We start from the raw sequence: 16,102 nt of genomic DNA on the forward strand, positions 1-16,102 counted from the left end.
AAATCGAAAGGACACGGGTTCAAGTCCCTTTGGCGTCATGTATCTTTTATCGGGAGATTTTTCAATGTTGATGAGTGTTTCAGGCTAATAATTATTGCTTATAAAATAATTATTTTAAACCGCTATAGGGTTTATATACAGTAGCCAGTGTGTATAATCGTCACGTTAATTGAATATTAATCAACGCGTATGAAGTGGCTAAGTGTCTCCTAAAGCAATGTTTGATTATTTAATTACAAAAACTTCAAATAATGACCTCAATCAGTACATGAAAAAGGCGTCAAATAATTGTCTTAGAATGTGGGATTTTTTTGTAAGTGACATGCGAATTTCATGACTTGAGCACTTCGCATAACTACATATAATAATATTTTTTATTGCGAATTCTAATTAAAATTTGATTTATGGTTAGAGTTGCACAGAAACGGCGCTATACAAGTCATCCGATTATTATTATTATTATTATTATGTGTTTATATGCCAATTGAAATTTAGAATTGAGCTGTCACATTTTTCTACAAATCCGTTTGATCGTAATTTTTATTTATACGTTCCTGGACTCAATTTTTATAAAATTACATCTTCTGTATTTTTTTATCGCAAATAAAAAATCCTTATTTTATCCTTACCTATCCGCTTTGCTATGAATTAGTTACTCCGTCGCACATACATAAGGAATAACAAAAATTCATACTAGATTTTGAAATAAACATCAATCCAATTGGATCATTAAGGCAAGAGTAGCATCTGTCATTAGGTAGGCATATCATTTACTCTCGAACTAATGATCTGAGTCCCAGTGACAGTGTCCAGTAGCTACCTATATATTATTATACCGATTACTCGCCGCTTGAGCTTAATGTTTTTGACTCTCAGCCAATTAAATAGGCTTTTAAACAAAGGTCAACGATTTAAATGTAGTTTTTAATCATTTCAAGTCACATTAGATCTGTTGGATTTTTGTTAGTTATTGATTGTGAAATTGTGATTTATTGATAGAATTGCATCACATGATTAGCATTTACAGCAACATGTTGAAGATTTTTTTGGTTTTTATCTTCGTGAGGTCTGACTTCAAATAAAACCGTACCGTAAGAAGTTTGTACAGTAGAACGGAGCGTTGGGCTACTTGGCTTCATTTTGCAGTTTGTGAGTTTAATACCAGACAGGACAAAAGGGAAATAATATACTAGTGCATGCACGGAGAAAAATGTATTGTTCATTTATTTAGAATTCTCTTTAAATTATTGGTAATTCCGGTTAAAAACGAGATTGCAGGCCTTGCGAATGAATTGTAAAAACTTTGCCGAATAGCAAACGTTATGCGCAAATTATTAAAATTTCATGACAAACTTTTAGTAAATTACCGATATATTTTTATGATTCCGAAACACATGTCATCCATGTCATCCATGAAAATCTGAATATTTTATTTATAATGTATTTTTCTTTGTATCGTCGTGATATAATATCAATGAAAATCAATTAAAACATTATTAAAATGATGTTTAATTATGAAGGGCCTGTTAATTTATCGTGAGGGATAAATCGATGTCTCTCCGTACAGTTTCATATTGAAAAATAATCTGACAATCAAAATTGCCACATTGTTTGAAATGATCAATTGTCAGCAATGTTTAGTAACTAGATCTGATTTTGGATACTTCCCTCTGATTCATAACATCTCTTACATGTACATGCCATGTTTCCATTGACCTCAGAATACTTTTACTGTTGGTATCACATAAAAAAATGCATTCCTGAAATTCTATGGAATTCCAAAACCACTAACAAAAGTTTTACTTGGATAGTTTACAAAATAGTTAGTATTTTATCGAAAAATCTCCTGTTAAGGGCGTTATTAGTTAATTCCTCAGTATCATTAAAACGAGCTTGTTATTTCAATTGACTTCCCACGCAACTCTCCATTACAAAGTGTCCAAGGTCCGCCTGAAGTGCGTGAATGTACGGTACAAGTTACTTGTATTTAAGTTATTTTGGTTTTTTTATTCCATCGCAAAACTTCAATGGCGAGCTTTTAATACGCTACTACCTAGCTTTTATTCATCAACGTGTCATTTTCTAAAATAATAAGTGTGACTCTCGCCATGTTTATAATTCAATGAACAAATATGTAGATATAACGTAATAATACGTGCATTGATATTTTGTATAAATTTTCATATTTTTTTTTAAACAAAGAACTTATATTTAAATGAGTGAACATCAAAAAGAAACGTTATATAAATAAGAACAAAAATCGTTTTCTCTCCGAAATCGGTTTGAAAATATCATACCACGCCACTGCTTCTGGGACATTAAAATTAGCACCAGAAATTATGGTAGAAATGAAACTAATGTTTCTGGAGAGATGTAATTTAAGATTACACAAGAAAAAGCAACTCAGTATAAATAAGCCGCACTTTGTTAACTGCCATAAACACAGGAAGCCGAGATATAAAATCGATTAATATGCTAATACCTGGAATATCTTATCGATACCTACCTACGAGCTGCTTCTCGCGCCTCTGAGATTTTTTCAACACATTTTCATCCAAATATCGAAAGATTTTTAAAAAACAAAACATCCCTTTCTCACGTGATAATTTTAAATATTTAGGTAGATACCTATCGCTTGAGTAGGTACCTACCTCGATTAATAACCTCGACTAGTAAATATACCTAACATGTTATTATTATGGTTTTATCTGGATTCGTTCTTTTTTAGAATATTTATCTACTTAATTCCGTCAGGTAGTTAGGTACCTACTTAACTCACCAAAATTTTACTTCTTCATTTTTTTATTGATTTACCAACTTACATACATATATTTACAAATCCTATTTGGTAACACTAAAATAACATTTAAAAAGTTAAGCAAGAATAATGTATCTACGCTGTGGGAATAATTACTGTAGATTCAAATAAATAATATAATATTTCACCATGTTTTAATATAAATGTCAAGTTTTTAATGTCAGTGAAGGTAGGTACCTAATCAGAGTACTATCATAAGTGGGTTAAATCTATAATGCTAAACATAAATAGAACAAGTCAAAAACTACAACTTTTCAGGAGAACGATTTCAAATTTATAAACTCAACTGTTTGTGTACTTCTAATGGGTAACGAATTCTTATTTTTAATTGAATATAGTTTTGAGATTTTTTATTTTGACACCACGTGAAGAGATTTCAATAATGAAATAAACTTGTATAAATAGTATCTATCTATTTTTTATTCCCAAATTTGGAAACAATACGTTCAAATACCAATTTTATGAAAGCATGTTTTTCGGTATTACAAATATTGGAGAAATACTCAATATTCCAATTTTTGTTGGAAACCCGTTGTTATGGAAATTGGATGATACAACGATCTGGTCACATTAAAAAATGGAGATTAAGACACGTGGTTATAATTCAAATATAAATCGATACAAAATATCGACGTTATCAATGATATGCTAATATTCATTAATGAGATAAATAAAACAACACACTAATATCCTGCCTGAATAATCCTGCGATAACCGTTTAAAAGTTCTTTCATCGCAGCAATAACTCAGCCGAGATAGGTTCCCCTCCTGCTCGACCGTCACAGTCACACCGTAACCCGAGCCTGACTCTGCGTAGCACAATAGGATATCGAGTTGCTACGAATCTGACCGCTTGAGGTTACACGTAGAGTGTAGATGAAATGCGACTGGGAAAGAATTTTTGCGAGTGATGGTATATGGTGAACTTGGAACAAAAAGGCTCCATCTGACATTTTGATAAAAATTGAATTTTTTGTATCAAAATTCTTACGTTTTTTTCTGATCAAAACGGTGCCTATAATATATGGCCAAGTTCTATTTAAGTTCATTACTCTTTTAAATGCCCATGGGGCTTTTGGTTACATTTTTTACACGAGGGTTAGTAATTAACAATAGTTTAAAATTATAGTGATTTGTTTTTGGGGTATTATGCCGTGTTGCGCTACCTCCTTCTTTAGACAACGTTTTGGCCGTGAAAATCTCAAATCATTCCCAATAGTTTCAAATGATTTACAAATGGATAAAATTATTTTGTTATATTTTAAACATCAACATATGTTATGTTCAAAATGTCGATGTTATTTGTACTTTCATTTGCTTGCAAGGAATAGTAATGTTTGCTACATAATTTGTTTGTGAACAGTGATATAAAATAATACTTTTTTTAGAACAACATGGTATCATTTGCAATTTACGAGCAACATAGTTCTATCTAAAAAAATATATTAATATTTTTAGAGCGAAAAGGTTTCATTAAAAAATATACCATAGATAATTGTTTTTTTTTAGCAACGTGGTTTCATTTGCATAACACTTTGAGCTCATCCCTCTCTTTAGACAACAAAGTTAAAAAATACATTCACGAAAAAAATTATGTGCAGAATGCATTGTAATTCAATTTATCTTTACGTTAAATAACATTCTATGCCAAAAAATTGGCATTCTGTTAAACAAAGGTTGGTAAGAAAATTGTAACCAAGCCTTTCAAAGGGTTTAAACACCAATGTTTGCAGTTCCCGCGCCTTGGTTCGCTCAAGTGAAAATGACTCATCTCTAATTTCAACCGAGTGCCCATATCATATGTTCACATGAGCTCCGTACATCCTCGGGATACGGCAGTAACTCGCACTGACTTCATGTCTCCTTTCAATACCTAGCCAAAATGTTAACAAATCAGTCAGTTTGGAATAAGGTCGTCCACCTAACTTTGCCGAGGCTTTATTTAGTTGGGTAGTGTAATGTACTGGTGTATCGTTAATTGTCTTTTTAATGTGAAATACACTTAGGATCGGTAGTTTTCAATAAATATTTCGGTCGGTCAAAAATTAAGAGTTACTTTATTATCGTAAGATTAATACAATTAACATATAGCCGGACATATGTCCGTTCTATAGAAACAACTGAAACTGAGCTCTCTACCTAAAGATCGGCTAGCATCGGCTGTACTCGTAATCATTCGGGTACAGCCGACATGTTATCTTTGTCATGTGGCATAATTCCCGCCACCTATGGAAATTACTTAAATCCACACAAATTGCTTAATGATAACTTAGATCTACACACTTTACCGAGATCTGGTGGGTGGTATTGAAACTACAACCAAATAAAAATACCACAAGAAGGTACACACTTTCGTCTCTCCGTTTACAATTTATAAATGTGACCGTATATTTTGCTGAAACATGACCTCAAAGGTGCTTTACAAATGTAAAAAATCCCGAAATTGCTTGAAAGTACATCCCTTGAACTTTCAAAGTTTTTTAACTCTTAATGTAATATAATATTATCTTATTTTCTCCGAAAATTATGAAAAAACGCATGTGGTTCTATTATTTAACGTGCAATAGATTTACAAAAAAATCACAGTATTTCTTTTAATGCTACTTAACTCAAATGTGGAAAGATTTTCGCTCTATTTTAAATAAGTCGTGTTACGCCACACGATAAACGATTTTTTTAATATTAGCGCTCTCCCTGTATCATTCGTATTTATATAGCGCCCTTTCAAAACGTCTTCAGTAATCTTCTTCTTCTTCTTTTTGAAAGCGTAAAGTGAAACCGTAATACATATACTAACAGACATGGCAATTTTTAAAATGGTTTGTGGGGTAAGCCATCAAAAATTATAAATTACAAACGAAAATAAAGTACTAAATTAGCACAATAATATTAACTATACACGAGGCGAAATCAGGTATTCAAATTTATTCTGATAACACGACTGAAAAAATATCTAAATATGGAATTAATGACATATCTACCGGGATAATTATATAAGAGTAGATGTATAATAATATACAAGGAAATAACTACCAGATTAAAATAATGACTACACGAGTAAAAATATACCTAAACATCAATCGATATTGTAACTTGTAACATTGAAATAGATTATTTAAAATTGACTCGTAACTACCGTTAAAATATTGTGTAATAGTTGTTACATACAATATTTCTCCACAGGAAATTATAAATAACTATCGAGACAGATACACATACTGAATAATATTTTATATTATTGATTTCTGACTTCGTCATGTCACCCGTGGTCGTTTTTTAGTTATTCACGACAATAAAAAACATCATTCTCATTATAAAGATTAGTATAATTTGCATTTAGCCAATTTAAATCTATTGTAGATCTATATCTTGTACAATATTGAGGACAATCGCACATATGCAGGTTTCTGTGTTTTGTAAAAAATCAGTTGGACAAGGAGATCAAGTATTCACTACCTACTTTAAATGAATTTATTATTAAATTAGTCAATCGGTTTAATTAACCGATTTTAAAACAAACAAAAAACATTCGGACGCAATTATTTGTCCATTTTGTAATCCAAATAGTTTTTGTTCTACCTTGCCCTCTTTCTTTCAGAAATTTACGTTTGTGCCAATAGTTACCTATCAATCAATTTTATAATTGAATATGTTGATAACTCTATAGGGTGTCTCAATAAAAGCGAGGAATTAATCGATAACAATTCACTGCAAGATGTTTCTCGAACTATTGCAATATTATCGATATACCGATATATACCGTGAGACATGGGTATTTTACAGTCCACTGTATCGACAATTAAACCTGTTGTTCCAATTAATTACTCGAATCTCTTTTATTTATTAATTATTCTTCGAACTGTTAACTACTCATTTGGTAAATTTTCACTACCTAACTTTCCGAGAACTTCGTGAATGGTTTCCGCATAACTTTTCCTTATTTGCAAAAAAATTTCACAATAATTACGCTTTTTTCCTTCATGTGGACAATTAAATTACAAATCTTCTTCTTATTAAAAATTTCTAAAATAGCAGACATGTATGAGAAAAAAGAATTTTATGTTTTGTAACTTCACAATGTTTAAAGATATAATAATAAATAAACGTGAATTATGGATTTTGCACTGATAACATCAGCATGAATTGATTATGATTAGATCTTTAAATAACTATTTTGATATTAAATAGAGTACTCGGTAATTTAACGAAATTCAAACGACCAAATAGCCAACCTTTCGGACAGCGTTACTGTCCATCATCATAAGTACAGTTATCTACCCTAATGATAACTGTTTCTAATGCTGTCCGAAACCTTGGTTAAATAAGCGGTAAGCGCTTTAAAAAAAATCATGATAAAATTTAAGATATTTCATTATAGTATTAGTTTATTGTAGGTTAGTTTGAGATGCATCATTTTTGCTGGGTATTTTTTTAAATAGTATGTAACCACTCGAACGATTTTTAGCGTTTTATGGCAGGTTTGCAAAACGTCTTAAGCGAAAGCTTGCCATAATGTGCTAAATTTACAAAGAACCTAAAACGATAGGATAAACGGTGAAATATAGGTAGATTCATTGCATTTAAACCGCTTTAATATTATTTAAATTGAATGACTAAATCGAATAACGAACACGACTATATTACCAAACGTAGTACTAAAAACACTCGATTTTTTTAAACTTTTGATATGCCTAGTTGCAGAAGTGAAAAGTGTGAATGTGTTAGTTCTACCAACCTAACAGAACGTCTTCTATATAAATTCGTTTATCTTGTTGGGACACTCTTTATTTGTATTATTCTGATATTGGTACAGCGCAGCACCCGCGGCAGGGAGTATAAATCACACGGACCTACCTATCGCGATTAAGGCTCCGGCAATCTGTCCTAATGCTGATTTATGGAATTATCCCGCAACTTATAATTCAGCGATCGCGAAACAATCAAATCTACAATCAGTCAGCGGGTTGGTCGCGACGTTCGGAGTCCATTATCGTAATGGATCTACCGCGTAAGAGTTCCAACAAAGCTCCCTTGCATTCCTGCAACTTAGTTTGCATAATTCTAAAATTGAGGCATATATGGAACCTGCACAATCTCAACAGAAATTTCATGCATGGAATGTGTTAAATCCGTTTATTTAGTGCCTACCTAATTGAAACTATTCCTAACCATTTTTAAATACTTATTTCGGTTGTGATTCTATCTGTAACTACGGTTCAATGAAGGCTGAAACTTAATCTAATTAGTGTTTGTAGCAATACCAATGGCGAAACGATAAATACCTACGTATTTATAATGTGATTTTTTTTTCCAACTGAAAATTGGTAAAGTTCAACTGATTTATCTAGAATTCTTGTAAAAAAGTTATTTCATACCTGGTAAGAGGATAGCAAACTCGTAATATAGAAAACTCCATCTTCAGCTTCTATCCCATTTACTTCAACCACAACCTTTTTTATCTGGGAAAAGCAGATATCATATAAATCTACTTGCGAATTATATAAATAAAATCAATCACAAAACGTATAATTATAAAAAAAAATACTAATAGCTTTCTGTTATAAATTCTGAGATTTATTTAAGTGTATATTATTATTTTTTTTATCTTTTTCACGTAATTGTTGCAGCGACCCAAATTAATTTGACATATTTTACGTCATATGTTATTTCGTTACGGGTGCAATTAAATGACCGAAAATATCTTGGAAGCAATTAGAAACTTATATTAAACTGCTGATAGAATGCAGATACTAATATTACAAGTACTGTAATGGAATTCAAATGCCTGCTATTGAGATTCTTATCTGTGAGAGAAATAATGTAAAGGTTAAAATATCTTAACATAATTATCTACTAAATGTGTTTAAATTCAGTGAATTTGGATTTTCTTAACTTGGCCATTAATAACTAGCCGACAAGGTATTATTCACTGTTACAATGATAATAATTCAATAATTCATGCACGTTGCAACATAATTCAATCTTGACGTCAAAAGGGGGTAGTAACTACAGGGTTTTCCAATAAGATGTGTTATTTTGATATTCAATCGTAAAAGATCTATGGTTTCGTTGCTTTTGTGGCACGTAGCGCTGTCTTGTTGAAAGTAAACGTTGTCCAGATCAACACCATTTAATTCGGCCATAAAAAAATCATTAATCATCTCTCGATAGCGCAATCCATTCACCGTAACTGTTGCTCCAGCCTCATTTTCGAAAAAGTAATGTCCAATGACTCCGCCGGACCATAAACCGCACCAAACGGTCACACGTTGAAAATAGAGAGGCTTTTCAACAATAACTCTTGGGTTTTCCGAGCCCCAAATGCGACAATTTTGCTTGTTGACGAAGCCACCGAGGTGGAAATAGGCCTCATCGCTCAAGATGATTTGCATTTGATTCACTCAAGTGAATTTTAATAATTTCAATGCGTTGTTGAAGCGTGCATCGTTCCATTTTTATTAATGACGTAGTTTCTTCTTGTCAAATGTCAAAAAATGACAGCTTCAAAAGTGACATCTACCGAAATAGCGGACTATTTAAAATAACACCTCTTATTGGAAAACCCTATACTTTGTAAAACAAAAAAATATAATCATTGTACATAACATAATATACACGTTATCTGGAAACTCGTTGTACACGGAGAAAAATGAGTATAGTTAATTTATTAAGAATCTCTTCAAAATTATTCACAATTCGGTTAATACGTGATTTCAGGCCCTTAACGAATGAATTGATAGGTTTCACGATGTCGGAAAACAATCCGTCAACCGGTGAATCTACGTCACATAAAGAATCCTAAAATAAAACCTTTTTTTCAAAGGCACAGCTAATATTATTCCCCTATCTGACCTAAAAAATTCCAAATTCGGACTCGATTTACTCCAAAACTAAAGCTCAAATCAACAAAAATCGTATTTAGATTCACTACTTTCCCGCTTGTTCTGCGAGTTCCTGGATACCATGTATAAGTTATTAAATTTAAACAGACTCCATTAAAACGTTTAGTTACATTTGAATTATAATATCTAATGAATTCTCAACTAATTACATAATTAATACAATCGCAAAAATACAAATAAAAGTTTTTCTTACATTTTCTATTAAATTGTATCAATTAATATCAATAATTTCCCGTTTACAAATATTTCCACTTTTATAAAATATTCACTGCCTTACGCTACTTAGAAAATTTCCAACGCAGGTCAATTATTATAACTGTAGACTGTAGGTACCTACCTAAATATGATATAGTTTGTTAATTGGCACTTACAACAACTAAGTATAAATAAATAATTTTCCTTGGCGTAAATTTTAATTACCTGATGCTGTCAGTTGTTCAACCAGCAAGTATAAAACTTTAGTTTTACCTAAAGCCAAAAAATAATCAATCATACTAATTTCGGTTGTCTCTGATGTGCGGTAGTTATTCCCTATCTGGTTTAATTAATTCAAAAATGCTTTGAATGTATGCGACATTTTCAAAATTGGAATTAATTCTTGACACAATTCTGAAAAGAAATAAAGTACCTACCTAAAATATATTATATTCACACTGAAGAAAAATTTCACTGGCATTTTTAAAATTGGAACTGTTTCGTGGAGAATTCAGATTATACCTTATTTTTTCACGGGTGTGCAGTAACACAATAACTCATACTAATCTGCGTGAAATCTTGTACAATTAACTCCAATTTGCTTTCGAATTTAAGCGTCACTTTCAAAATTTTAACTGATTTATTGAAGAATTCTAAGTAAGTACCTACCTATGTAATAACAACTTTAATATTTTTAGCAGAAAATCATTTTAATTGCCATGCTTAAACTGATTTGGCGAGAATTCAAACCATCCCGTGATTTTTCATGGGTATTCGATAGTAATAAAATAATGAGAAAACAAATTATCATAACTCATTTGTTTTTCATATTTTCCCGCGTTTATTACTTACTCATTGAAAAAATAATAACATTTAGGTATGTGAGAATGCTTGTGTAGTTAGTACACAGTATAACTTATTAAAAAATACATTAAAGTTTATTCACAAGTGGCATTCTGGAATCAGTCTTCAAGATTCATATTCATTGAGTGAATAATGTTGCATTGACATTGTAACTTATTCCACAGAGAACTTTGATTGATAAAATACAACTTCTCAGAATACTCAACTTTTTACAGGAAGATATCACGAACGAGTGTATTTCTAAGTGCAGGTTGATTATTAAGTACTACCTGAACTGTGTATGCAATTTATTTAACATTACTGTGATGGCTTCTGGGGTAATTCTGTTTACTGTTCAAGAAGGGCAGGTTGAAGGAATAAAACACAGCCTAATGGATTTAAAACTACGCGATTAAAATCAACTTCTAAATTCAGCGGCTTCGTTATGATATGCATAATAACGTTACGACGTGATATTCAGACTTGAAAAACAAGTTGAGATTATTCTACAGTCTACAGTTAATATTAACTTAACTTTTGGTTTCTCCTCCTTATTGAGCTAACGCCTCAAACATTCTTGCAGTGTTCACCATCAGGCCAAATATACTATCGTTTGGAATCGTACTTTTAGACTTTTACCACGTTATTTACGTTGAAACTCTACATATATCCACTTTAAAAAAAATTATATATCATTCAGTTTTATCTTCAACAACACGTTAATATTGATTTCGATATAATACCAATACACTTTTATGGTTAGAAAGATTAGTTAATTATTTGAAATACGCGTTGTTGTTAAAATTTAAAGGTCTCCGGCATTGCCCGGACTTTGCGCAGGGTTTTTTGAAATCAGATGTGAACAGTAATTTTCCTCTATTTTTAATGTCAAGCGTGCAAAAGTTCATCAAAACGTAACAAAATTCTGATTTAAGGGTGATAAGAGTGGTTCTTCTGTGATTCATTATCGTGAAACTTTTCTTTATATATTTCTATCGAAGATTACACGATTACTTGTAGGTACTAAGGTACCATCGTATAATTTAAAACCTTTCTTATAATATTTAGTATCTATGAGTATGTTATACCAATTGATATCCTTTCTGAAGTAAATATCAGGTCTTACAAAGCCAATGGCCGTCGCATGAGCGAATGCGCAACCGTGTATATAATTTAGATAATATTCTCTGTTAATACAAAGGCCGTAAATCAACGTAATGTCCTATAAAAGTGCTTCCGAGGGCGCCAAGAGTGCGGTCAAACACAATGACTGATTACCATTCGTGATTTAACAATATACAAACCTATTGCGGGTAATCTGACAATGCGGAACCCGCGGGTACTATTAGCAACTACAGCTGTAGACAATATGTCGTGAAACAGTGGTCCCTAAACTTTTAAGTGACATATAACTAAAAAAAAATTATGACTGAAAGACCTGACATAATCATAAAATCATAGAAACGCAAATAGACAATCTAAAAAGAGCCTTGTGTCTTTATGGTGAGGAAAGGCAATTTTTTGTTTCGCATTATAATACTGTATCATATGTAAACATTGAATATTTATTGTAAAAAAATATATACATTAAATAATAAAATTTTAAAAAAACTATTGAACCATAGACGTCGCTTAAAACCCTCTATCCAAAAAATGGTGACCGGATAAATCATCACAATGATAATTCAAAACGACTTTAAAAAGTTATATAAAGTCATGGAAAGTGATGAAACAAAAACTTTATTAACTGGGTTAAGTTGGTTAAGTTAGGTTAGGATAAAAAAAAAATTTTTCATCGTTTCTAATGACTTTATATCACTTTTTAAAAGTGTTTTGAATTGTCACTGTGTTGAGTTATCATGGAACCATAAAACATAGTTCGCCTCAGCACAGGATATCATGGTGAAGATAACAAAGAAAACTAGCTTCAACTTTTTTTAGATTTACATTTTACATATTTTCTTAAAATGTTAAATAATATAGTATATCATTTTAAAGGTACATAATAATCAAAGCAATATATGAATCAAATAATTTGCTGTATAATTATATACGTAATTGTATTTATGTATATACACGTACCTATGCGTCAAACTTGCTAAATGTACAACAGGGTAAAATACTGCAACTGTAAGAAAAAACTCAAATATTATTATAATGAAAGGCATTCGTTCGGCCGTATGTTCATGGATAATTTGACTGTTGACTATATGAATTTAATTATTTGATGTTCTACATTTTTTTTTCTTATGATCAAAAGAGTTTCGTGATTTTTACAGTTTAAGAACAACTGCAATAGACGTTACAGTTGCCGGTGGACACCTCCCACGCGCGCTGATTGTGCTTATTGAATTTAAGCGTTAAACGCCTTTTAGGATTGAGCAATACCTTCACGATTATTGTCTTTTGTTTACAACTCTACCAGTGTATACCTGTTCAAAGAGTATTAAAAGGTGTTCAACGTTTTTATAACTGAAATCGATATTTGTAATATGCCAACATTTTTTAGAGGGCGTTTTTCATAGCTTAAAATCGACTATTACTCCAAAGCTCTTTTTAAAGCTTAAAAATGACTATAAAATGACTTTAAAATGATTTTTCTCAACAATTCTGATCATAGCTTAACAACGACTAGGCTTTAAAGAAGACTAAAAAGAGTTTTATTAATACGTGGCTTCAAATTGGCTTCTCTCGAGAGCTCTTTTCATGGCTTGAAAATGACTATTCTCTAGAGCTTTTTTAATACATAGCTTCAAAATTTTGTTTTCTAGAGAGCTCTTTTCATGGCTTCAAGATCACTTTTCTCGAGAGCTTCTTTTCGTAGCTTCAAAATGGCTGTTCTTGAGCGCTCTAAACACATATTAAATGATTTTTTTGTTTATTTCAGATACGAAAAACAGCGTAGGGTTAGTGGGGTGTATAGAAGAGGTTTCACACAACGCCATTGCTGTATATTGGAACCCATTGGAAAGTTCTGCAAAGGTAAGTTCAAATTTAATATGTCCCTTTAGCATTACGAACCCTTTAGCATTATGAACCTGCTACAAACATTTAAAATCAATTTTTATTGCAAACAAGAAATGTATGAGTATTGTGGTTTGTCCTAAATTACAAAACAGAAAATCTGTTATGTCCAACAAAACTAAGGAATTTTAAACTCTGGTGTCATGAAATTGGACAATATTTTCCGTCTATAATTTGTAGGTCAACGAAACTGTTTTCAGCAATTTCAATTCTGCCATGTGATGTTATAATAATCCACTTAACTGATAAAAAATTATTCATTGTAAAATATTACTTTTAATAATATTTTTTAAATCGAAAAACTATTGTTAAAACTCGGGCGAAGCCGGGTAGCAACTACCAGTAATATATCTTGGATAAGAACGTTTATGCATTTTAATGTATGATGGGGGGTCTGCAAGTGCTCATAACGAGCAAAACCATGAGAAAAGTTACAACATTAAAACTCGCGTAGAATTAGCGTAATTATGAAAGTTAGTCCGCCATTTTTTCATCAACATAATGCAAGTCGCATAATTTACATTGTTCTAAAAACATCTGCGTAATATTCAGTTTAAATGTGTAATAAGGAAGAACAACCCGCGGCGGTGCACTAACTCGGCTAATCCATTCATCTGCGAGACGTTAACCCTGCCAACTACCAACTGCAAACTAAACACTATCTACCAACTGACAACTACCATCTACTAAGTATTGCTACCCACCACTTGTTTAATTATTCCGAAGTTTGGCATTGTAAGCACCGCGTTAGTAAATTGCAAGGGTTATTCACTCTTAATTATTGTTTTCACACAAACCTTCTGATATCAATCATCGAATTAGTGAAGGAACTAAGGACTCAACGTCGAAATAAATATTAAATTTTAATCGAATAACTTTAAAAGGTTTTATCCATCAATTTTATACATCATTGAAGGAGAAGATAATTATAATAAATCTAAACGAAACATGAAACAGAACAAGACATAGAAAAATAAAAAGGTTGCGGTCTAAACTGGAAATAGTTTACAATTTAGGAGGCGGGTTTGGATACCGCCGTCCCGGGAACCATTTTTTGGATAACCATCACTTCTGCCACAGGTCACCCCAAGTGGTTCGCTACTTTTGGTGATTTTAGAGACATATTGTTAATTATGAATTTGAAATATGAGATCGATATCTAATAATGACGTAAAATAATTAGGTCCCAGTGGCCAAGTGGAAGTGGTTAGAGGCATTTGGTAAGACAGAGATCCTGTGTTCGAATCCCAGTTAAGGCCTTTCCCTTTTTTTTATTTTTCTATGTCTTGTTCTGTTTCATGTTTCGTTTAGATATTAGTATTATCTTCTTCAATGGTATAAAATATGAATGTTACAGGGTGGCCAGTATTTCCTTTAGAAATACCTTTGATTTTAGTAATACGTTCGTAAGTAATAATTAAAATAAACCCCAGTAAGATCAATTTTCTGGGCCTGCTAGGGTAAATTCAACCGTAAGTCTGTTCAATACACGAGGGCCGCGCGACGTATATGTTTGTGCACGGCTTCTTCACTTACGTCGTTAAGATTCCAACTCGGTTTTAGGGCAGGCTCTAGAACAGGCATAATAACTTCCAAAGTTCACCCTCCATACCGGAGAACAATTATTATGAAGCCGTATTAATTTGTGGTTGCCACTTGATTGTACTAGACGCGAAGATAATGTTGCTTCATGTCTTGTAATGAGGTGTTATTTGGTTCAAAACGGCCGGATGTGGGCACTTAGGCGAGATACAAACATTGAGATTAACCGGCTTGTTAAGAATTCTTTTAGTTGTAAAATATCTACTTATAAGAGTTAAAAATGTGAAATTGATTAGGCAGCTTCGTACATTTATTGAGTTAATAATAGTGTTTTGAGCCTATGAACTTCAAAACTCGATCGAACAAGGAGATAGGAAGAGCAAGTCATATTATGTAAATTTATTTTAATTGATTTCTTTACTCGGAACGGCTCTGTATCGCCGCGGTGAATTCAGACCAAGATAACTTTAATGTTTGTGTTTTCTTCACAGTTAAATTTATAAATATAATCCGATTAACGCCGGGCGTATCCTACGTCCGTTTTGTTCGGGGCAATATAATGCATATTTTGTAATCATTACGAACGTCGATACCAAAACTATTTTAACGACATGGTTCAGTTAGCGTTAAAACGGATATCTACTATGTTTAAAAAATAACACCACTAAATGATTACGGGTGCGGATATAATAATAATTATGGTAATACTTGACGTCTATGGCGTAACTTTTGTGAAATATCATTTCAATTGCGCAGTGCAAACAACGATAGAAAATAA

General features: G+C 31.9%; 1 protein-coding gene across 7 annotated transcripts in view; it reads left to right on the forward strand.

The window, feature by feature from the left end:
- grh (grainy head) overlaps positions 1-16,102 on the forward strand; it is a 536,841-nt gene that overhangs the window by 507,559 nt on the left and 13,180 nt on the right. For all 7 annotated transcript variants that reach the window (XM_089650672.1, XM_089650677.1, XM_089650676.1 and 4 more), the window contains one exon: positions 13,646-13,740. In XM_089650672.1, the coding sequence (XP_089506798.1) occupies positions 13,646-13,740 (95 nt within the window). The remainder of the gene's footprint in view (positions 1-13,645; positions 13,741-16,102) is intronic.

This window comes from Hesperophylax consimilis, chromosome 3 (assembly GCF_061612785.1).
Source record: "Hesperophylax consimilis isolate HC1 chromosome 3, BYU_Hcon_1.0, whole genome shotgun sequence".
NCBI classification, from domain to species: Eukaryota; Metazoa; Arthropoda; class Insecta; order Trichoptera; family Limnephilidae; genus Hesperophylax; species Hesperophylax consimilis.